The 24,271-nt window shown below is 48.0% G+C and overlaps 1 protein-coding gene across 7 annotated transcripts in view; it reads right to left on the bottom strand.

The window, feature by feature from the left end:
• The window catches only part of SRSF11 (serine and arginine rich splicing factor 11), a 202,495-nt gene that overhangs the window by 52,769 nt on the left and 125,455 nt on the right, over positions 1–24,271 (bottom strand). For all 7 annotated transcript variants that reach the window (XM_030205240.1, XM_030205241.1, XM_030205242.1 and 4 more), the window contains one exon: positions 23,814–23,945. In XM_030205240.1, the coding sequence (XP_030061100.1) occupies positions 23,814–23,945 (132 nt within the window). The remainder of the gene's footprint in view (positions 1–23,813; positions 23,946–24,271) is intronic.

Raw genomic sequence — 24,271 nt, 5'->3', positions numbered from 1 at the left:
TGTAAGGTGTCTAGGGCTATGGCACGGCTGTATCCCTTGCCTCCGGAAGATTTGGCCCTGCTGAAACCACCTACTGTGGATGCGGTGGTTACGGCGGTTACTAAGGCTACGGCCATTCCGGTGGATGGCCGTACAGCCTTACGGGATCCTCAGGATAGGAAGCTAGAGTCCTTTCTGAAGCGCAGCTTTGATTTGTCGGCTTTGGCCTTGCAAGCCTCTGTGTGTGGGGGCTTGGTAGCCAGAGATTTCCGTTGGGCGGAGAAGCTCTTGGACGAGCCTGAATTAGATACAGTGGGGGAAATAAGTATTTGATCCCTTGCTGATTTTGTAAGTTTGCCCACTGACAAAGACATGAGCAGCCCATAATTGAAGGGTAGGTTATTGGTAACAGTGAGAGATAGCACATCACAAATTAAATCCGGAAAATCACATTGTGGAAAGTATATGAATTTATTTGCATTCTGCAGAGGGAAATAAGTATTTAATCCCTCTGGCAAACAAGACCTAATACTTGGTGGCAAAACCCTTGTTGGCAAGCACAGCGGTCAGACGTCTTCTGTAGTTGATGATGAGGTTTGCACACATGTCAGGAGGAATTTTGGTCCACTCCTCTTTGCAGATCATCTCTAAATCATTAAGAGTTCTGGGCTGTCGCTTGGCAACTCGCAGCTTCAGCTCCCTCCATAAGTTTTCAATGGGATTAAGGTCTGGTGACTGGCTAGGCCACTCCATGACCCTAATGTGCTTCTTCCTGAGCCACTCCTTTGTTGCCTTGGCTGTATGTTTTGGGTCATTGTCGTGCTGGAAGACCCAGCCACGACCCATTTTTAAGGCCCTGGCGGAGGGAAGGAGGTTGTCACTCAGAATTGTACGGTACATGGCCCCATCCATTCTCCCATTGATGCGGTGAAGTAGTCCTGTGCCCTTAGCAGAGAAACACCCCCAAAACATAACATTTCCACCTCCATGCTTGACAGTGGGGACGGTGTTCTTTGGGTCATAGGCAGCATTTCTCTTCCTTCAAACACGGCGAGTTGAGTTCATGCCAAAGAGCTCAATTTTTGTCTCATCTGACCACAGCACCTTCTCCCAATCACTCTCGGCATCATCCAGGTGTTCACTGGCAAACTTCAGACGGGCCGTCACATGTGCCTTCCGGAGCAGGGGGACCTTGCGGGCACTGCAGGATTGCAATCCGTTATGTCGTAATGTGTTACCAATGGTTTTCGTGGTGACAGTGGTCCCAGCTGCCTTGAGATCATTGACAAGTTCCCCCCTTGTAGTTGTAGGCTGATTTCTAACCTTCCTCATGATCAAGGATACCCCACGAGGTGAGATTTTGCGTGGAGCCCCAGATCTTTGTCGATTGACAGTCATTTTGTACTTCTTCCATTTTCTTACTATGGCACCAACAGTTGTCTCCTTCTCGCCCAGCGTCTTACTGATGGTTTTGTAGCCCATTCCAGCCTTGTGCAGGTGTATGATCTTGTCCCTGACATCCTTAGACAGCTCCTTGCTCTTGGCCATTTTGTAGAGGTTAGAGTCTGACTGATTCACTGAGTCTGTGGACAGGTGTCTTTCATACAGGTGACCATTGCCGACAGCTGTCTGTCATGCAGGTAACTAGTTGATTTGGAGCATCTACCTGGTCTGTAGGGGCCAGATCTCTTACTGGTTGGTGGGGGATCAAATACTTATTTCCCTCTGCAGAATGCAAATAAATTCATATACTTTCCACAATGTGATTTTCCGGATTTAATTTGTGATGTGCTATCTCTCACTGTTACCAATAACCTACCCTTCAATTATGGGCTGCTCATGTCTTTGTCAGTGGGCAAACTTACAAAATCAGCAAGGGATCAAATACTTATTTCCCCCACTGTAGGACTGGTTTGGTTCAGGAGCTGGCCAAATTGGAGATGGGGTCTTCGTTTTTGGCGGACACCCTTTATGATTTGCTAAGGGCTTCGTCTAAGAATATGGCTCTGGCGGTGACGGCTCGCAGGGCTCTTTGACTTAGGGGCTGGGTGGCAGATGCGGCCTCTAAAGCAAAGTTGTGTTCTCTACCTTTCAAAGGTTCTATGTTGTTTGGAGAGGACTTGGATAAACTGATGAGTGGTCTTGGGGATACCAAGGTCTCACGGTTGCCAGAGTTACGGCCTAAGTAGACTAGTCGAGGGGGTTCGGCTAGAGGTCGGTTTAAGGACGCGAGGCGGTACAGGCCGGGCAGATTTGTATCTCCTTCTAAAAGCCAGTTTTTCCAGCGGATGCAGTCCTTTCAAGGGGGTCGAGGAGGTCGGGACTCCTCCGGAGATGCCGGAAATGGTAATAAGTCCTCCTTATGAAGGTGTGCGGGTCCAGCCTCTGGTGAAGGTCGGGGCGCGACTTCGTCTGTTTTATCAGGGGTGGACCCAAATTACTTCAGATCAGGGGTGCTGGAGGTCGTTCGCGACGGTTATGCACTCGAGTTCGAGCACCCGCTGCCGGATCTGTTTCTTCGCTCTCGAGTCAAGTTAAAGGCTATTCAAGAGACTCTGGGTCACTTAATCCAGTTGGGAACTGTGGTACCCGTTCCATTTACTTTGTGGTGCCGAAGGAGGACCAGTTTCGGCCCATTTTAAATCTCAATAGGGTCAATGGGGCGCTCAAGGAGCCATCCTTCCGCATGGAGACTCTGTGCTCTGTCATAGTGGCTGTTCGTCAGGGAGAATTTCTCACGTCACTGGATCTCACGGAAGCGTATCTACACGTGCCAATTCGAGAGGCCCATCGGCGTTTCCTTCGTTTTGCTGTTTTAGGGAGGCACTTTCAGTTCTGTGCTCTGCCTTTTGGTCTGGCAACGGCTCCACGCATCTTCTCCAAGATAATGGTGGTGGTAGCAGCAGCTTTGCGGAGGCAGGGAATTCTGGTGCATCCGTATCTGGACGACTGGTTGATCCGGGCAAAGTCTCGGGCTCACAGTGTTGCAGCGATGGCTCAGGTGGTCGCGTTTCTGGAATCGCTCGGATGGGTAGTGAATGTAGTCAAAAGTCAGTTGATCCCATTGCAGAGTCTGGAGTACTTGGGAGTGTGGTTCGACATGGCAGTGGGTCATGTTTTTCTGCCGGATTCTCGGATCGCCTCTCTTCAGCAGCAGGTCCGGCTGTTAATGTCCGTTCAGAGTCAGACGGTTCGAATGTACCTTCGGGTTCTGGGCCTCATGGCAGCGAAGACAGAGGTAGTACCATGGGCCAGGGAACATATGCATCAGCTTCAGTTGGCTCTGTTGTCCCGGTGGTCTCCCCAGGTACGCAGTTTGGAGTTGCGGTTGCCATTGAGGGGGGCTCCTCGGCACAGTCTCCAGAGGTGGCCCATCTGAAAAAAGGCATGCCGTTGGAACCTCCTCAGTGGGTGATTCTGGTAACGGATGCCAGTCTGCTGGGCTGGGGAGCTGTGTCTCGATCAGTCCGCGCAGGGGCGGTGGTCGACGGAGGAAGCTCAGTGGTCTATCAACCGGTTGGAGACAAGGGCGATTCAGCTAGCTATGTTGGCGTTTCGCTCAAGTGTGGTCGGAAAGGCAGTAAGAGTCATGTCTGACAATGCGACAGCGGTAGCGTATGTCAACCGGCAGGGCGGTACAAAGAGTCCAAGGTTGGCAATCGAGACGGCTCTGCTCATGAGTTGGGCGGAAAGGCATCTAGTGCAGATTTCGGCTGCGCACATGGCCGGGGTGGACAACGTGAACGCGGATTTTCTAAGCAGACATGTTGGACCCCGGAAAATGGTCTCTGCACCGGTCAGTGTTCGACCAGATAGTTCTAAAGTGGGGAATGCCAGTAGTGGATCTCATGGCGTCAGCACAGAATGCTTAGGTTCCTCGGTATTTCAGTCGGCATCGGGATCCGCGAGCGGAAGGGATCGATGCGTTGGTCCTTCCGTGGCCTCAGCGGATGTTGCTGTACGTGTATCCTCCATGGCCCTTGATAGGTCGAGTCCTACATAGGGTAGAATGTCATGTGGGTCCAGTATTGTTGGTGGCTCCAAATTGGCCGCGTCGGCCGTTGTTCGGGGATCTGATGCGCCTGTTAGAAGGCGAGCCTCTGCGGCTGGGGGGGGGCTCGGTGCTCTTGTGTCAGGGTCCAATTGCCATGCCAGATCCGGCTCGGTTCTCTCTTACAGTATGGCCCTTGAGAGGGAACGGTTGAGAAGGAAAGGATTTTCTCCTCAGGTGATTCAGACGATGCTGCAGTCTCGCAAACGTTCGATGTCTTTGGCCTATGTGTGTGTGTGGCGCATATTTGAAGATTGGTGTGGGGACAGGGCGTGTGTCCCTTCGACAGCTTCTGTGTCATACATTTTAGATTTCTTGCAGGATGGTTTTGAGAAGGGCCTTTCATTGTCATCTTTGAAGGTGCAGCTGGCTGCTTTGGCGTGTTTTCGGGGTAAGGTGCAGGCAGGTCGGTTGCGTCTTCCCCCGATGTGGTCCGTTTTTTGAGGGGGGTGAAGTTGCTTCGTCCTCCTCAGCGGCCGGTAGTTCCTCAGTGGGATCTTAATATCGTTCTCGACTCTTTGGCGGGTTCTCCTTTTGAGCCCTTGGAGTCTTGTTCAATAAAAGACCTTACTATGAAGGTGGTCTTTTTGGTAGCTATATCGTCGGCTCGCAGGATTTCGGAACTTCAGGCTCTTCCATGTAGGCCTCCGTTTCTGTGGTTTTCTAAGGAAAAGGTTTCGCTGCGTCCAGTCCCTTTGTTTTTGCCTAAGGTGATGGTATCCTCCTTTCATGTCAATCAGGTGATTTCATTGCCGGTCTTGGGGGACTGGAGGGGGGATGCTTCTCAGCGTCGTTTGGCGAAATTGGATGCGCGCAGAGTGTTGAAGGTTTACTTGTGCAGGTCGGAGGAATTCAGGTCTTCTGACAGGTTATTTGTCCTGCGTGGGGGGCCCAAGAAGGGAGTGGCTGCTTCTAAGGCATCTACAGCTGGGTGGTTGAAGGATGCCATCTCTTCGGCTTACATACTGCATGGCCGTACGGTGCCGGTGGGGCTCAAGGCACATTCCACTAAGGGGATGGCGGCTTCTTGGGCAGAGATTAGTTTTGTTCCACCGGTGGACATTTGTAGAGCGGCGGTGTGGTCCTCCCTGCATTCTTTTGTCAAACATTACAGAGTGGATGAACAGGAAAGGGAGGATGCCAGTTTTGGAGCTGCAGTCCTGTCCTCTGGGCTTTGCAGGTCCCACCCTTAGCTTGTTTACTGCTTTGGTACGTCCCAAGCGTCTTGAACGGTCTTGGAGGATTGCTGAGGAAGGTGAAATTAGGCCTTACCTGCTAATTTTCTTTCCTCTAGATCCTCCAGACCGTTCAAGAGCCCACCCAGTGTATCTGACAGTTCAGTATGATATTTTCTTTAGACTTCAGTTGTTGATACTTCTAGTAGCTCCTGTGATTTGGGTCCTGGAGTTTTACTAAGGGCAGTTTGTGGTACCGTTTGTGCCCATCTGCAGCTGAATTCCCCTGTCTTAAGGGGAGGAGATCTGAGTGTGGATTCAGTGGTTTTGTTTAGGTGGAGGTGTTTTGTTCCTCTGCTTTGTTACTGTTTTACTGGTTAGTAGAAGGTCTGCACAGGCTACTTGTATAAGAAGTTTTAGTGTTCTCAGTCTCCCTCTGCTGGTAGGAGTGCATAACCCAAGCGTCTTGAACGGTCTGGAGGATCTAGAGGAAGGAAAATTAGCAGGTAAGGCCTAATTTCACCTTAGTTGTTTTTAAAAAGAACTGTGAGGTGTGCATCAGATTTAAAATGTGGTTGAGAACCTGGGTTCTTAAAGGCTGATTGTATTTTTTGATTTCCAGTTGGGGGAAAAGCAAGTTAATGATGTTCAACAGTTGGGGTGAGGGGGGAAACAGATGAATAACATTGTGAAGGGGAGGGGGAGAGAGGGAACAAGGGAAGTATGGGTATTGGGGAATTCTGGTTGTGAGGGCAAAAGGGCTGTCTGGAGCAAGTGGATCTTACATAAAGAGAATGGGTAGATCGTGGGGGGGGTGGGGGGGGGGGGGGCGCTGAGGATTATGCCCAATAGCAAACTGGGTTATCACTTGGGTAATGCATGACCAAGGATTAGGATGTTTACATGTTTTATTTATCTAAACCCGTTATACTGTTAACAATGAATGCGCAAGGTCTTGCAAGTAAGTGTCAACTGTACTTTAAAGAGGCATAGTGGCTGCATATCAGGGATAAGACAAACGGAGTGGGCGTCATTTTTTAGTGTTCCCTATCTCCCCCTAGTGGGAGGTCTGGTCAAAGACAGGCAATGTCATTATATCTTGCATAAAGCTGAACTTGAACATCATCTTTATACATTAACATATATGCTCCTAATGTAAAACAGGGGGTTTTCTGTGAAGAGAACACTGGATAATTCAGCTCCTGGAGTGGGATATGGTAGGACTGATAAGAAGAAATTACAATATTTGTTGAATACTTGGGACTTGGTAAGACATATGGAGGCATTTGCACTCATGGGATAAGAATTATGCTTATTACTCTAGTGTTCATAATACCTAGAATAGATTTCTGGCTAGTGGGAACAGAAGTATTATCCCAGGTGCAGAAGTACATAAGCACTGCCACGCTGGGAAAAGACCAAAGGTCCATCAAGCCCAGCACTCTGTCTCAGACAGCGGCCAATCCAGGCCCCAAGAACCTGGCAAAAACCCAAAATAACGATCAATGGACTTTTCCTTCAGGAATCTGTCCAGACCCCCTTTAAACTCAGCAAGGCCAGCTGCCGTCACTACCTTCTCCGGCAATGAGTTCCAAAGTCTAACCACATGCTGAGTAAAGAAAAACGTTCTCCAATTTGTTTTAAACCTACCACATCCTAATTTCATCTTGTGTCCCCTAGTTCTATTATTGTTAGAAAGCGTAAACAAACGCTTCACATCTGTCCGCTCTACCCCACTCATTATTTTGTAGACCTCTATCATACCACCCCTCAGCCGCCTTTTCTCCAGGCTAAAGAGTCCTAGCCGTCTTAACCTCTCCTCATAAGGTAGTCGTCCCATCCCTTTTATCATTTTCGTCGCCCTTCTCTGCACCTTCTCCAATTCCTTTATATCTTTTTTGAGATGAGGCGACCAGAACTGAACACAATACTCCAAGTGCGGTTGCACCATGGAGCGATATAACAGCATTATAACATCCTCATGCTTGTTTTCCATCCCTTTTCTAATAATACTCAACATTCTGTTCGCCTTCTTAGCCGCCGCAGCACATTGAGCGGAAGATTTCAACGTTCTATCCACGATGACTCCCAGATCCCTTTCTCGGTCCGTAACTCCTAAAGCAGAACCTTGCATGACATAGCCGTAATTCGGGTTCCTCCTTCCCACGTGCATCACTTTGCACTTGTCAACGTTGAACTTCATCTGCCATTTGGACGCCCAATCCCCCAGTCTCACGAGGTTGGCAATGAAACTCAGATTTGGTCAGATCATGCCTTGATTTTACACTGTTATTCAGGAAGGAAGTTTATGATCAGAGATATTGGAGGCTCAGTGACAGCATCCTCTCATATCCTAAAAATGTGGAATAATTGGAAAAGGGTTTGTAAAAATATATTCAATTGAATGATCTAGAGGACATTAATCCCCAAATCATTTGGGAGAATATGAAGGCAGTAATGCACAGTGAAATTACATCCCTGGAAGCTTTTAGACATAAGGAACAGGCACATAAACACAGCGTGTTAAAGCAGCAGCAACATCAGTGACAAAGAGGGCAAGGGCCTTATACCTTGCTCTCGTAGATAGTTAAGTATTGATCTGCAAGAACTACAGCTGGAAAGAGATTAATGAAAGTTGCAGAAATTGCAGCAAGAGCATTCTGAGACATGGAATTGGTTGGGAAAATTTCTGGCCTGTAAAATTTAAAAAGCAAATCACCAGGAATCGTATTGCAGTGGTTAAAGAATCACATAGGCAGAAGTATAGGAATAAACAAATTGCACAAACTTTTACTCAGTTTTATGAAAAACTCTACACGCCAGAAGAACCAGCGGCCTTAAGAAGATAAAGATGAATACTTCAATGGGATGGATTTACCATGGTTGACACAAAGAGAGGCAGAACAGTTCTCCTGTCCAATAGAGGAAGAGACCTTACAGGCTATTAAATCCTTGCCCCATGGCAGAGCCCTGGGATTTTATGAGTACTCCTTCCAGAAGTATTTAGCAAAGCCCCTGACAAAGGTATTTTAATAGTCTGGAGTAGGGGTTGGCATTACCCCACTCATGGTATTTGGCTGGGGTGACAGCGGGGAAAAGACCCTGCAAGTTGTGGGTCATATCAACTCATCTCTCCATTAGGAACAGATTTTAAAATTTTCACCAAAATAATGGCCAGATTGTAGAACTGTATGTCCAAACTAGTGCAAAATGATCAAGCAGGCAAATGTTTAGGGTACTGCACCTCAATTGGAATGTTAAATCAGAGTTCCTGCTTTGATTTTGGGAACTGTTGCACAAAAGGCTTTCAACAGAATCTATTGATCATATTTGCTAAGGACTCTGGCAAAGTTACAGGGTGTTATATGGCTTGGGTAAAACTTATAAACACTAAACCATTGGCTAATTTTCAAATTACATACAGAGAGCTTTGAGTTAACTCAAGAAATGAGACAAAGGTATGCTTTTTCTCCTCTCCTTTTGCTTTGGCTATGGAGCTGCTTGCACAGGTTTGCTAACAGGCAGGGATTAAGGCAGTACTTATGTGGCCACAAAACAAAACATTTAATTATTTGTTGACAATAAGTTATTTACTCTGGGAAACCAAAGGGATTCACTGTCTGGAATTGTGACTGCTTTATAGGACCATTAGAAAGTATCAGGTTTTAGAGCAAATATGGCAAAATCTGAAATACTGAACATCACTGTGAGCAAAGAGGACAGAAATGAGATACAGCGACAATATCTGTTTCACCGAGCACCCAAGCGCTCAAGATACTTTGCGGTTAACCTCACAGGAGGGGGGGGGGGGGGGGGAGCACTATGATTAATTACCCATCCCTACTGAGGATTTAGCGAGATGGGAGCACTTACATGTAACTTGGCCAGGAAGGGTTCATATAATAAAGAAGATGGTGCTAACCAAACTACTATATTTGTTAACTGATCTACCTAGTCTCCTTACAGGCAAGTTTTTCAGGGTTCTGCACAATAAAGGTTTTAATATATATGGATGCAAAGACCCCCTAGAGTGCAATGAGCGATGATGAGAGTAAAGAAAAGCATGTCAGTTCCTAATTTTAATCTATATTATAGAGCAGCCTAATTTAAACATCTACTGATGTGGTAGAGAGATAGAAAAGTTGGGTTAGACTTGAACAATATATAATGGGAAAACCAACATTCTGCATGGATCCCTGGCTCCCACATAGAGAACTTTGAGTCCTGCTGCAGAAGGTCAATCCATATATGCAACTTACTCTAGATACGTGGATTACAACAAAGGCCAGGTTCTTGAACAGAGGATCTATTTTGGAGTGACACCTATGTTATATGCTGAGGGATTTTTGCACAGGAGAGGAGACTTCCAGTTATAAAAACTGGGAGGCAGTGGGCTTAAGCATAGTAGCGCAATTTATGGAGGACACAGTGTTGGTTGATTTTAATGATCTTGTACAATATGGCCAGGAACAAAAGGATCATTTTCAATACACATTTATGACTTTATAAGGAGGAAGGCTCTTTAGAGAATTGCAAATAAAGAAGACACTGCTGGAAAGAGATATGCGAGAGGGGAAATAACTAGATTCTATATAGCAGAATCCTTCTTCTATAAATAGGTATGGGAAAAAGTCCTTGAATGAATATGTGAAGCAAAATATAATAGAATGAGGAAAATGGTTAAAAACAAACTAAAAGGATAAGCTGCTAAGTATAGGACACTAAATCAGGCGTGGATGTTATTCAAAAATACCACCTTGGAAGCCCAGTTCAGATGCATTTCACGTATTTGCAATGGTGGAAAGAAGAGAAAATGACAGCCAGCGTGGTTAAAAGGTGATGTAAAAGAAGTCATTACAGCCAAAAGATCGCCCTTCAAAAAACGGAAAAAGGATCCAAATGAAGAAAATAAGAAGCAACATAAGCACTGGCAAGTCAGATGCAAAGCATTAATAAACAAGGCTAAAAGAGAAACTTGCCGGAGCCTAAAACTCACAGTAACAACTTTTTCAGGTACATCAGAAGCAGAAAGCCTGCAAGGGAATTCATGGAACTGTTAGATCACGAAGGAGCAAAAGGGGCGCTCAGAGAGGACAAGCCCATAGTGGAGAAACTGAATGAATTCTTTGCTTCTGTCTTTACGGAAGAAGATGTAAGAGATCTGCCTGTACTGGAAATAGTTTATGGGTGATGATGTGGAGGAACTGAAAGAAATCTTGGTGAACTTGGAAGATGTACTGAGCCAAATTTACAAATTGAAGAGTATTAGCTCACCTGGACCGGATGGGCATACATCCAAGGGTACTCAAAGAACTCAAGCACGAAATTGCTGATCTGCTGTTAGTAATATGTAACCTGTCGTTAAAATCAAATGTAGTTCCTGAAGATTGGAGGGTGGCCAGTGTGATGCCGATTTTTAAAAAGGGTTCTAGGGATGATCCAGGAAATTGTAGACCGGTAAGCATGATGTTGGTGCCGGGCAAAATAGTGGAATTTATAAAGAATAAAATTACAGAACACAAAAACAAACATGGTATAATGGGACAAAGTCAGCATGGGTTCAGCTAAGGGAAAGTCTTGCCTCACCAATTTGCTTCATTTCTTTGAAGGCGTGGATAAAGGTGAGCCAGTTGATGTAGTGTATCTAGCTTTTCAGAAAGCTTTTGATAAAGTTTTCATAAGAGACTACTGAGAAAATTACAGAGTCATGGGATAGGAGGCAAGGTTCTGGTGTGAATTAGGAATTGGTTATTGGACAGAAAACAGAGGGTAGGATTAAATGGTCATTTCTCTCAATGGAGGTGGGTGAACAGGAGTGCTGCAGGGATCCGTACTGGCACCAGTGCTATAGCGAATGCTACATACCTGTAGAAGGTATTCTCCGAGGACAGCAGGCTGATTGTTCTCACTGATGGTGACGTCCACGGCAGCCCCTCCAATCGGAAACTTCACTAGCAAAGTCCTTTGCTAGCCCTCGCGCGCCCGCGCGCACCGCGCATGCGCGGCCGTCTTCCCGCCCGAAACCGGCTCGAGCCGGCCAGTCCAGTATGTAGCAAGACAATACACTTCAAGGGAAGACACAACTCCAAAGGGGAGGCGGGCGGGTTTGTGAGAACAATCAGCCTGCTGTCCTCGGAGAATACCTTCTACAGGTATGTAGCATTCGCTTTCTCCGAGGACAAGCAGGCTGCTTGTTCTCACTGATGGGGTATCCCTAGCCCCCAGGCTCACTCAAAACAACAACATTGGTCAATTGGGCCTCGCAACGGCGAGGACATAACTGAGATTGACCTAAAAAATTTACCAACTAACTGAGAGTGTAGCCTGGAACAGAACAAACAGGGCCCTCGGGGGGTGGAGTTGGATCCTAAAGCCCAAACAGGTTCTGAAGAACTGACTGCCCGAACCGACTGTCACGTCGGGTATCCTGCTGCAGGCAGTAATGAGATGTGAATGTGTGGACAGATGACCACGTCGCAGCTTTGCAAATTTCCTCCATGGTGGCTGACTTCAAGTGGGCTACCGACGCTGCCATGGCTCTAACATTATGAGCCGTGACATGACCCTCAAGAGCCAGCCCAGCCTGGGCGTAAGTGAAGGAAATGCAATTTGCTAGCCAATTGGATATGGTGCGTTTCCCTACAGCCACTCCCCTCTTGTTGGGATCAAAAGAAACAAACAATTGGGCGGACTGTCTGTGGGGCTGTGTCCGCTCCAGATAGAAGGCCAATGCTCTCTTGCAGTCCAATGTGTGCAGCTGACGTTCAGCAGGGCAGGAATGAGGACGGGGAAAGAATGTTGGCAAGACAATTGACTGGTTCAGATGGAACTCCGACACAACCTTTGGCAGAAACTTAGGGTGAGTGCGGAGGACTACTCTGTTGTGATGAAATTTGGTGTAAGGGGCCTGGGCTACCAGGGCCTGAAGCTCACTGACTCTACGAGCCGAGGTAACTGCCACCAAGAAAATGACCTTCCAGGTCAAGTACTTCGGATGGCAGGAATTCAGTGGCTCGAAAGGAGGTTTCATCAGCTGGGTGAGAACGACATTGAGATCCCATGACACTGTAGGAGGCTTGACAGGGGGCTTTGACAAAAGCAAACCTCTCATGAAGCGAACAACTAAAGGCTGTCCTGAGATCGGCTTACCCTCCACTTGGTAATGGTATGCACTGATTGCACTAAGGTGAACCCTTACGGAGTTGGTCTTCAGACCAGACTCAGACAAGTGGAGAAGGTATTCAAGCAGGGTCTGTGTAGGACAAGAGCGAGGATCTAGGGCCTTGCTGTCACACCAGACGGCAAACCTCCTCCAATGAAAGAAGTAACTTCTCTTAGTGGAGTCTTTCCTGGAAGCAAGCAAGATGCGGGAGACACCCTCTGGCAGACCCAAAGAGGCAAAGTCTACGCCCTCAACATCCAGGCCGTGAGAGCCAGGGACTGGAGGTTGGGATGCAGAAGAGCCCCTTCGTCCTGCGTGATGAGGGTCGGAAAACACTCCAATCTCCACGGTTCTTCGGAGGATAACTCCAGAAGAAGAGGGAACCAGATCTGACGCGGCCAAAAGGGAGCAATCAGGATCATGGTGCCTCGGTCTTGCTTGAGTTTCAACAAAGTCTTCCCCACCAGAGGAATGGGAGGATAAGCATACAGCAGACCTTCCCCCCAATCCAGGAGGAAGGCATCCGACGCCAGTCTGCCGTGGGCCTGAAGCCTGGAACAGAACTGAGGGACCTTGTGGTTCACTTGAGATGCGAAGAGATCCACCAGGGGGGTGCCCCACGCCTGGAAGATCTGTCGCACCACACGGGAATTGAGCGACCACTCGTGAGGTTGCATAATCCTGCTCAACCTGTCGGCCAGACTGTTGTTTACGCCTGCCAGATATGTGGCTTGGAGCACCATGCCTTGACGGCGAGCCCAGAGCCACATGCTGACGGCTTCCTGACACAGGGGGCGAGATCCGGTGCCCCCCTGCTTGTTGACATAGTACATGGCAACCTGATTGTCTGTCTGAATTTGGATAATTTGGTGGGACAGCCGATCTCTGAAAGCCTTCAGAGCGTTCCAGATCGCTCGCAACTCCAGAAGATTGATCTGTAGATCGCTTTCTTGGAGGGACCACCTTCCTTGGGTGTGAAGCCCATCGACATGAGCTCCCCATCCCAGGAGAGACGCATCCGTGGTCAGCACTTTTTGAGGCTGAGGAATTTGGAAGGGACGTCCCAGAGTCAAATTGGAGCAAATCGTCCACCAATACAGGGATTCGAGAAAACTCGTGGACAGGTGGATCACGTCCTCTAGACCCCCGGCGGCCTGATACCACTGGGAGGCTAGGGTCCATTGAGCAGATCTCATGTGAAGGCGGGCCATGGGAGTCACATGAACTGTGGAAGCCATGTGGCCCAGCAATCTCAACATCTGCCGAGCTGTGATCTGCTGGGACGCTCGCACCCGCGAGACGAGGGACAACAAGTTGTTGGCCCTCGCCTCTGGGAGATAGGCGCGAGCCGTCCGAGAATCCAGCAGGGCTCCGATGAATTCGAGTTTCTGCACTGGGAGAAGATGGGACTTTGGGTAATTTATCACAAACCCCAGTAGCTCCAGGAGGCGAATAGTCATCTGCATGGACTGCAGGGCTCCTGCCTCGGATGTGTTCTTCACCAGCCAATCGTCGAGATATGGGAACACGTGCACCCCCAGCCTGCGAAGCGCCGCTGCTACCACAGCTAGGCACTTTGTGAACACCCTGGGCGCAGAGGCGAGCCCAAAGGGTAGCACACAGTACTGGAAGTGGCGTGCGCCCAGCTGAAATCGCAGATACTGTCTGTGAGCTGGCAGTATCGGGATGTGTGTGTAGGCATCCTTCAAGTCCAGAGAGCATAGCCAATCGTTTTGCTGAATCATGGGGAGAAGGGTGCCCAGGGAAAGCATCCTGAACTTTTCGTTTACGAGATATTTGTTCAGGGCCCTTAGGTCTAGGATGGGACGCATCCCCCCTGTTTTCTTTTCCACAAGGAAGTACCTGGAATAGAACCCCAGCCCTTCTTGCCCGGATGGCACGGGCTCGACCGCATTGGCGCTGAGAAGGGCGGAGAGTTCCTCTGCAAGTACCTGCTTGTGCTGGAAGCTGTAGGACTGAGCTCCCGGTGGACAATTTGGAGGTTGTGAGGCCAAATTGAGGGTGTATCCTTGCCGGACTATTTGGAGAACCCACTGATCGGAGGTTATGAGAGGCCACCTTTGGTGAAAAGCTTTCAACCTCCCTCCGACAGGCAGGTCGCCCGGCACTGACACTTGGATGTCGGCTATGCTCTGCTGGAGCCAGTCAAAAGCTCGCCCCTTGCTTTTGCTGGGGAGCCGCGGGGCCTTGCTGATTCGCACGCTGCTGACGAGAGCGAGCGCGCTGGGGCTTAGCCTGGGCCGCAGGCTGTCGGGAAGGAGGATTGTACCTACGCTTGCCAGAAGTATAGGGAACAGTCTTCCTTCCCCCGAAAAATCGTCTACCTGTAGAGGTAGAAGCTGAAGGCTGCCGGCGGGCGAACTTGTCGAATGCGGTGTCCCGCTGGTGGAGAGACTCTACCACCTGCTCGACTTTTTCGCCAAAAATGTTATCCGCACGGCAAGGCGAGTCCGCAATCCGCTGCTGGATTCTATTCTCCAGGTCGGCGGCACGCAGCCATGAGAGCCTGCGCATCACCACACCTTGAGCAGCGGCCCTGGACGCAACATCAAAAGTGTCATAAACTCCTCTGGCCAGGAATTTTCTGCACGCCTTCAGCTGCCTGACCACCTCCTGAAAAGGCTTGGCTTGCTCAGGGGGAAGAGCATCAACCAAGCCCGCCAACTGCCGCACATTATTCCGCATGTGTATGCTCGTGTAGAGCTGGTAAGACTGGATCTTGGACACGAGCATAGAGGAATGGTAGGCCTTCCTCCCAAAGGAGTCTAAGGTTCTAGCGTCCTTGCCCGGGGGCGCCGAAGCATGTTCCCTAGAACTCTTAGCCTTCTTTAGGGCCAAATCCACAACTCCAGAGTCATGAGGCAACTGAGTGCGCATCAGCTCTGGGTCCCCATGGATCCGGTACTGGGACTCGATCTTCTTGGGAATGTGGGGATTAGTTAATGGCTTGGTCCAGTTCGCAAGCAATGTCTTCTTCAGGACATGGTGCAAGGGAACAGTGGACGCTTCCTTAGGTGGAGAAGGATAGTCCAGGAGCTCAAACATTTCAGCCCTGGGCTCGTCCTCCACAACCACCGGGAAGGGGATGGCCGTAGACATCTCCCGGACAAAGGAGGCAAAAGACAGACTCTCGGGAGGAGAAAGCTGTCTCTCAGGAGAGGGAGTGGGATCAGACGGAAGACCCTCAGACTCCTCGTCAGAGAAATATCTGGGATCTTCCTCTTCCTCCCACGAGGCCTCACCCTCGGTGTCAGACACAAGTTCACGGACCTGTGTCTGCAACCTCGCCCTGCTCGACTCCGTGGAACCCCGTCCACGATGGGGGCGTCGAGAGGTAGACTCCCTCGCCCGCATCGGCGAAGCTCCCTCCGCCGACGTAGTCGGGGAGCCTTCCTGGGAGGTGGCCGCGGTCGGTACCGCACGCGGTACCGACGTCGGGGACCTCAACCTGGGCGATGGGCCAGCCGGCGCCACGCTCGACGGTACCGGTGGCGCAAGCACCGCCGGTACCGGAGGGGTAGGGCGCAACAGCTCTCCCAGAATCTCTGGGAGAACGGCCCGGAGGCTCTCGTTTAGAGCGGCTGCAGAGAAAGGCTGAGAGGTCGATGCAGGCGTCGACGTCAGTACCTGTTCCGGGCGTGGAGGCTGTTCCGGGCTGTCCAGAGCGGAGCGCATCGACACCTCCTGAACAGAGGGTGAGCGGTCCTCTCGGTGCCGATGCCTGCTGGGTGCCGAATCCCTCGGCGACCCAGAGCTCTCGGTGCCGACACGGGGAGGAGACCGGTGTCGATGCTTCTTCGATTTCTTCCGAAGCATGTCACCGGAGCTCCCCGGCACCGACGAGGAGGACGTCGAATCCATCCGTCGCTTCCTCGGGGCCGAGACTGAAGAAGGTCGATCTCGGGGGGGCTGTACCGCAGGAGCCCTCAGGGTAGGCGGAGACCCACCCGAGGGCTCACCGCCACCAGCAGGGGAATGGACAGCCCTCACCTGCACTCCACCCGATGCACCACCGTCCGACGACATCAGCAGACGAGGTCCTGGTACCACCGACGTCGATGCAGCTATCCGATGTCTCGGCGCCGATGCAGAGGCCCGATGCCTCGATGCACTCGATGCAGGGGCGGCCGAGGAAGAAGGTCTGGACGCTGACGACGTCGATGCACTCGAAGATCCCGGTGCCGATGCCGACGAAGAGCCCGAGAACAACACGTTCCACTGGGCTAGTCTCGCTACCTGAGTCCGCCTTTGAAGCAGGGAACACAGACTGCAGTTCTGAGGGCGGTGCTCGGCCCCCAGACACTGAAGACACGACGAGTGTCGATCAGTGAGCGAGATAACCCGGGCGCACTGGGTGCACTTCTTGAAGCCGCTGGAAGGCTTCGATGTCATGGGCGGAAAAATCACGCCGGCGAAATCAAAAGCCGAAATGGCGAAATTTGAAGCACCAAATTTAGGGGGAGAAAAAATCTCGACCGAGGCCGAAAAGAGGCCTACCCCGACGACGAAAGAAAACTTACCGGGGCAAAAAAGCTGGAAGTACGGGGAGGATTTACACGAAACCCGGCGGGGGGTTTCCGGAGCACTTCCCGACTAGGACAAAGCTTTCCCGAAGGAAAAAAACACGTTCAAAACAAATTGGACGCGCGAGGTCGACTTTCCGGGGCTCGACACGGCGAAAACACGACCGTACCGAGTGCGGACAAAAGAAGACTGGCCGGCTCGAGCCGGTTTCGGGCGGGAAGACGGCCGCGCATGCGCGGTGCGCGCGGGCGCGCGAGGGCTAGCAAAGGACTTTGCTAGTGAAGTTTCCGATTGGAGGGGCTGCCGTGGACGTCACCATCAGTGAGAACAAGCAGCCTGCTTGTCCTCGGAGAATTAACATATATATAAATGCTATGGAAATCGGAACGGTGAGCGAGATGATTAAATTTACAGATGATACAAAATTATTCATGCTTGTTAAAACACATGCGGACTAAAATATTGCAGGAAGACCTTAGGAAATTGGAAGATTGGGCAACCAAATGGTAGATGAAATTTAATGTGGACAAATGCAAGGGATGCACACTGGAAAGAATAATCCAAATCAAAGTTACCTGATTCTAGGGTCCACCAAAAAAGCAAACAGGATGCTAGGAATTATTACGAAAGGGATGGTGAATAAGACTAAAAATACTATAATGCCTCTATCACTCCATGGTATGACCACACCTTGAGTATTGCATTCAGATCTGGTCATAGTATCTCAAAAAATATATAGTGGAATTAGGAAAAGGTTAAAAAAAGAGCGACCAAAATGATAAAGGGGATGGAACTCCTCTCATATGAGGAAAAGAGGAAGATATTCCAAGGCTCTTCAGCTTGGAAAAGAGACGGACGAGGGGACATATGACTGAGGTCTACAAAATGCTGAGTGGTGTAGAATGAGAAGTAAATTGATTTTTTTACTTGTTCCAAAAGTACAAAGACTAGGGGACACTTGAGGAAATTACAAGGAAAAACTTTTAAAACAAATAGGAGGAAATATTTTTTCATTCAACAAATAGTTAAGATCTGGAACACTTTGCCAGACAATATTGTCAACAGTGGTTAGTGTATCTGGGTTTTAAAAAGGTTAGGACAAATTCCTGGAGGAAAGTCCATAGTCTGCTATTGAGAGAGACGTTAGAAGTACACATTTTCCCTACCTTATTTGGGATGCCCTAAATATTTTGAACTGCCTCTTGCCCACTGTAGCAGAAAAACCCCTCCCAGAAGGCCCCATGTTATAATCCAGACCTAGTAAGGGCTTTCCCTGTTTAACTGCAACCCTGTAAACTGGCCAAAGATGTGCAAATGATCTAGCACCCATGGCAGGGTTTCAAGATTTCCCATTAGGATCAAAACATTATCTGCAAATAATGATGTTGTCAATTCATAACCCTCCCCCTTAGTAATCCTTTTACCTCCCTATCCTGTCCAGCAGGCTCCATAAATAACAAGGTCGGCGATAGAGAACACCCTTGTCTTGTACCTCTCTCTAATAAGGAGTTCCTCCACCATTGAGTATACTTGTGCCATAGGGTCCTTACAAAGTATTTGAATCCACCACAGTATCTCCCCCTCTAGCCCAAATTTCCCCAGCATTTGTTATATATACTCCTAAGAGACACTATCAAAGGTTTCCTCTAAATCAAATCTATCGAATTCTCTGTTATCAACATCCAAGCCATGAGGGGCCAGCGATTGGAGGTTGGGAGAAGGGATCCCTCGTTCTGCATGAGGAGGATCAGAAAACATTCTAAGTTCAACAGATATTCAGAAGACAATTCCAGAAGAGGAGGAAATCAGATCTGCCTCAGGATCATAGTTCTCTGGTGTTGCTTGCGTTTCAGTACCCTATGAGAGGTATTGGGGGATAGACATTACTGAAGACCCCCCCCCCAACAGAGGAGAAAAGCATCCAATGCTAGTCTGCTGTGTGATCTGATCCTGGAACAGAACTGGGGGACCTTGTTGTTGAGTGGCAAAAAGATCCACTCTTGGAAGATCATGCAGGCTACACCCATGTTGAGAGATCACTCGTGTGGTTGCAAAACCCTGCTCAGTCTGTCCATCAGGCAGTTTTCCTTTCCTGCTAGGTATGTGGCTTGGAGGATCATTCCGTGTAGGAGGATTCACTGACAGATCCCCACTACCTCTTGACACAAGTGCCCCCTGCTTGTTCACATAGAACACTGCAACCTGTTTGTCCATTTGAATGAGAATAATTTGGTTCTGTAGCTACCTTTGAAAGCCTTTACAGCATTCCAAATGGCCCCAAGCTCGAGAAAGTTGATATGGTAAGCTGTTTCCTGAGCAGACCAAGTTCTCTGGGTGTGAAGCCCAGCTACATGAGCTCTCGATCCCAAGTTGGATGCATCCATTGTTAACATCTTCAGAGAAGGACATGAGTCAACTCTGGAGGCATATGGATTAGATCCACAAGATTCCCAACCGCCTGAGCCCACTGAGAAGCTAGGGTCCACTGAGCCTGTCTCAAAAGGAGATGTGCCATGTGAGTGACATTATTATTATTATTACATTTGTATCCCACATTATCCCACCTTTTTGCAGGCTCAATGTGGCTTACAATTCATCGTGGATACTGGAAATAGAAAAGAATGTACATTTGGTTTTCAGCGAGATTTGGGTACATGATGGTGAAATACATAATATTAGAAATAGAAGAGAGTATACATTTGTTTTAGCAGAAGTTTTGGTTACATGATGGTAAAATACATGAAAGTGTTAAAGCCATACACATTAGGTGCATGATAGTGTGAAAGCAGAATACATTAAAGAACATTCTTCGGTATCTTAAAGAAAGTAGAGTTACGCGTGTTGTTCTCTATGATATATTTTGTCAAAGAGATAAGTTTTCAGGAGTTTGCGGAAATTGGTCATTTCGTAGATTGATGTCAGGTTACGTGGCAGTGAATTCCAGAGCTGTGTGCTTGTATAGGAAAAGGTTGATGAATGCACTGATTTGTATTTCAAGCCTTTACATTTGGGAGGATGAAGATTGAGGAATGTGCGGGATGATTTTTTTGCATTTCTGGGTGGTACTACTACTAACTAACATTTCTAAAGCGCTACTAGGGTTACGCAGCACTGTACAATTTAAACATAGAAGGACAGTCCCTGCTCAAAGAGCTTACAATCTAAAAGACAAGAGAACAATCTAAAGACAAGTGTACAATCTAGAGGACAAGTGAACAGTTAATCTGATAGGGTGGATAGATTGGGGCATTCTATATTTCTCAAGCGGTTAGGCGCCGAAGGCAGCATTGAAGAGGTGAGTTTTAAGCAGAGATTTGAAGATGGGTAGGGAGGGGGCATGGCGTATGGGTAAAGGAAGATTGTTCCAGGCATAGGGTGAGGCAAGGCAGAATGAGCGGAGCCTGGAGTTGGCAGTGGTGGAGAAGGGTACTGAGAGAAGGGCTTTGTCCTGTGAGCGGAGGTTACGGGCGGGAACATAGGGGGAGATGAGGGTAGAGAGGTAGTGAGGAGCCGCAGACTGAGTGCATTTGTAGGTAAGGAGGAGGAGCTTGAATTGTATGCGATATCTGATCAGAAGCCAATGAAGTGATTTGAGGAGAGGGGTGATATGAGTATATCGGTTCTGGTGGAATATAAGACGTGCGGCAGCGTTCTGAACGGATTGAAGGGGGGATAGATGGCTGAGTGGGAGGCCGGTAAGGAGTAAGTTTCAGTAATCAAGGCGAGAGGTAATGAGAGCGTGGATGAGAGATCTGGTGGTGTGCTCAGAGAGGAAAGGGCGAATTTTGCTGACATGTAGGCTGGGGCGTCGCCATGGATGATTTTATGGACCAAGGTACAAAGTTTGAACGTGATGCGTTCTTTGAGTGGGAGCCAGTGTAGTTTTTCGCGAAGGGGTGTTGAGCTTTCGTATTTTGGTTTGCCGAATATAAGTCTGGCTGCCGTGTTCTGGGCTGTTTGGAGTTTTTTTGAGTATTTGCTCTTTGCAGCCGGCGTAGAGTGAATTACAATAGTCCAGATGACTAAGTACCAGGTATCGGAAGACGTTCCTTGGGAAAAATGGTCTGACTCGTTTTAGTTTCCACATTGCATGGAACATCTTTTTAGTTATGCTTTTTGCATGGTTCTCAAGTGTTAGGTGTCGGTCAATGGTGACTCCAAGGATTTTTAGGGTGTCAGAGACTGGTAGACTTAGATTAGGTGTGTTGATGGTGGTGAATTCCTTCTTGTTGTATTGCAAGGTGAGTACTAGGCATTGGGTTTTTTCGGCGTTTAGTTTCAGTCGAAATGCATCTGCCCAGGAGTTCATAGTGTGTAGGCTTTGGTTGATTTCATCGGAAATTTCTCTTAGATCGTGTTTGAAAGGGATAAAGATTGCTACATCATCAGCACATATGTATGGGTTTAGATTCTGATTCGATAATAGCTTAATAGATTCTAATTCGATAATGCACTGTCGAGGCCACATGGCCCATTAATCTCAACATCTGCCAAGCTGTGAACTGCTTGCCTCTGCTCTTGCTTGGGGAAAGAAAAGCCTTAGCCTGCAATGTTATTGAGAAGGGCACATTTGTACTCCAAACTGCTGAACCGGGAGAACATAGGACTTGGGGTAGTTTATCACGCGCCCTTGTAGCTCCAACACCTGAATAGTTAGACATATTCACTGTCACTCCTTCCTGCGATATGTAAGAGTTGCAGTGTGTGTGCACAGACTGGGAGTATTTATTTATTTATTTATATTTTACTCACACCTTTTTCAGTAGTAGTATGTGTGTTTCCCTATCTGGTGATTGACTGGTTGTCAATCCCTTCCTTAGGAGGTGACTCATAGTCCAGAACAGATCACATCTTTGCTCTGGAATCCTCCTCCATGTCCAACTTAAATGGAATGACTAAAGCCATCTCCATGACAAAACCAGTGAAAGAGAAACTCTCAGGTGGATAATCACATCTCTTGAGGCAAGGAGAGATCAGAAGGGACCCATAAGACTCCTCTTTTGAGAAGTAATGAGGGTCTTGTTCTGAGTCCCATGAGTGGTCCCCAGTCAAGACTTTTCACCATACTCAGACTGAGTGAGTCTGTGCCTGCTGTGGCTCAATGGAACCAGGTCCTGAAGAGCGCCAAGGTACAGTCCTACCCACAGACTCCAGGGAAGCTTCCACCCACAATATCGAGAGCGTTACTGCATGGGTCGATGTCAACACCCATCTCGCCACAGTCATGGTAGGAGCCTCAAGAAGAATCTGGGGTCAATCCGCAGTTGGCAAAAAAAACACTTACTTGATGTTTGAGCAGAGTGCAACCGCAGTATCTGCACCAGCTCCTCCCTAAGCATGGCTCAGCACTACTCATCGAAGGAAGGCAAGGGAGCCGGGATAGAGGAAACCTGAGAAGTTGTCTGTGCCAAACCAGAAGAGGGAACATGGCTACTTGGAGACTTGCCACTGGTAACCTCTACCAAAGAGGGGGGGACATCCTCCTGATGCCAGCGCTTCTCAGGTACTGGCGATGCCCCAGTACTGTGTGAACTGATGCTTATGCTTCTTGGGCTTCCCCTGAAACTCAGCATCATGATCCTTCGGTGCTGACGAAGGTGCCGTTGAACCCATACAGGCCCTTGGTGTTGAGTCTGATGCTGACTGGTACTGGGCACTACTTTCAGTGGCAAGTATCAACAGAGGTGAAGACCTCCTTGATGCCGGTGCACTCCAGTGGTAGTCGAAGTCTGAGCTGCCACTGAGGTCAATGCTTCCAATGCAGATGTCAATGGACCAGCCTTCGAAGAACCAAAAAGATTCTCTTGCTGGACTTGCTGCACCTTCTGTGTCAATTGCATTTTCAAATGGAGAGAACAAGAATTAGACTCAAGGCACCCGAAGCACCAAGTGCAGGTCCATCACAGAAATCAACAGATTACATTGGGTGCACCTCTTGAAGACACTGCGACTCTTCTTCTTAGACATTAAAAAAAGAATCGTGACCAAATTAAACTCTTCAATTATGAACTGTAAAAAAAAGGGAACATTCAAATTCAGGTCGGTGCTCCAGCCTAGCAACTCACAAAAAAGAAAGGAAACTTGAAAAGCCGAAACAAAATAAAATAAAGATTATTAAGAAAAGAATTATAAAAGGAAGAAAAATACCTGCATGAAAGAAAAAATACACTGAGAGGCGAACACGAAGACGCATCCCTCCATGCTCTGCAGTACGAAGACTGTTTGTGCAATCAAGTGGGAAGGCACCAGCACATGTGCAGTGAGGCACTGCTAGAAATTTCTACATTCATCTCACTAGTTAGCATCTGCACTGGGCTCCATCAGATGGCTTCATCTAGCTGCGAGAATACAACTAACCTGCTTGTCCTCAGAGAAATGTAATATTAAGTGCTCATATGTTTGATACATATTGGATTTTTGCCGACACTAAATTAGTACTCTTTGGTGATCAGCCCCTGAAGTTTATAATATTTCCACATTTTCAAAAACTGACATAGTATATTAATGAATACTGTTTTAGGATGTATTTGATTACAGTGTTTGTTGTAAATCACTTTAGATAGAACTTGCTTGAAAAAAGCAATTTATGCTCCCTGTCAAAAAACCTACCCACATATTACTTCAAACTTTGCTGAGAAACTTTGCACTACATCAGTAGCAAGAACAGGGACAGCAAAAATTTAAGGTTCAAACACTGCTATCAATCATCATCAATTAAACAAGGGGTAAAAACTAAAAATTATTTCAAAATTATTGCACTCTTATGACACTTTTTTCCTCCACATAAGCCAAGCAAGTCCACTTTACAGAAGAAACAGAAATATTTCAGGATGGTGCCAATTTCATCAATTCCAACAGTAATTTTCTGAATAAAAGCCAAATTCTAATTATAGAATATTACCTGGATTTGGATGTACTCCGAGACTTCCTGATTCTCTCTCTGGAATGTGATCGCCGCCTCCTTGGGCTTTTTGATCGTCGCCTACTTCTTGATTTAGAATGTGACCTCCTCCTTGATCTGCTTCTTGAGCGTCTGCAACCAACAAGACAATATATTCAGCAACAACATTCCAAATTGGTTATGTCCAAAACACAAAGTAAAATGCAATTATACTTGTTAATGTTCTTTCTTTGAGTCCTAGTCCAGACTAGTGGATTGAGTGGAGGAACAGCCTAGTGGTTGCAGTATTGAGTTAAAAACCAGGGAAGCCTGGTTCAATTCCAGCTGCTGCACCTTGTGATTTTGTGCAATTCACTTAACCCTCCACTGTATCAGGTACAAACTTTTCAGTAATAGCTCAAGGTGAGTTGTGTTAGGTATTTCCACGTCCCTAAAGCCAAATAAATAAGAGTCCTCCT

Source organism: Microcaecilia unicolor, chromosome 6 (assembly GCF_901765095.1).
Source record: "Microcaecilia unicolor chromosome 6, aMicUni1.1, whole genome shotgun sequence".
Lineage (NCBI taxonomy): Eukaryota > Metazoa > Chordata > Amphibia > Gymnophiona > Siphonopidae > Microcaecilia > Microcaecilia unicolor.
The sequence above is the reverse complement of the archived record's forward strand: the minus strand, read 5'-3'. Positions and strand labels throughout refer to the sequence as shown.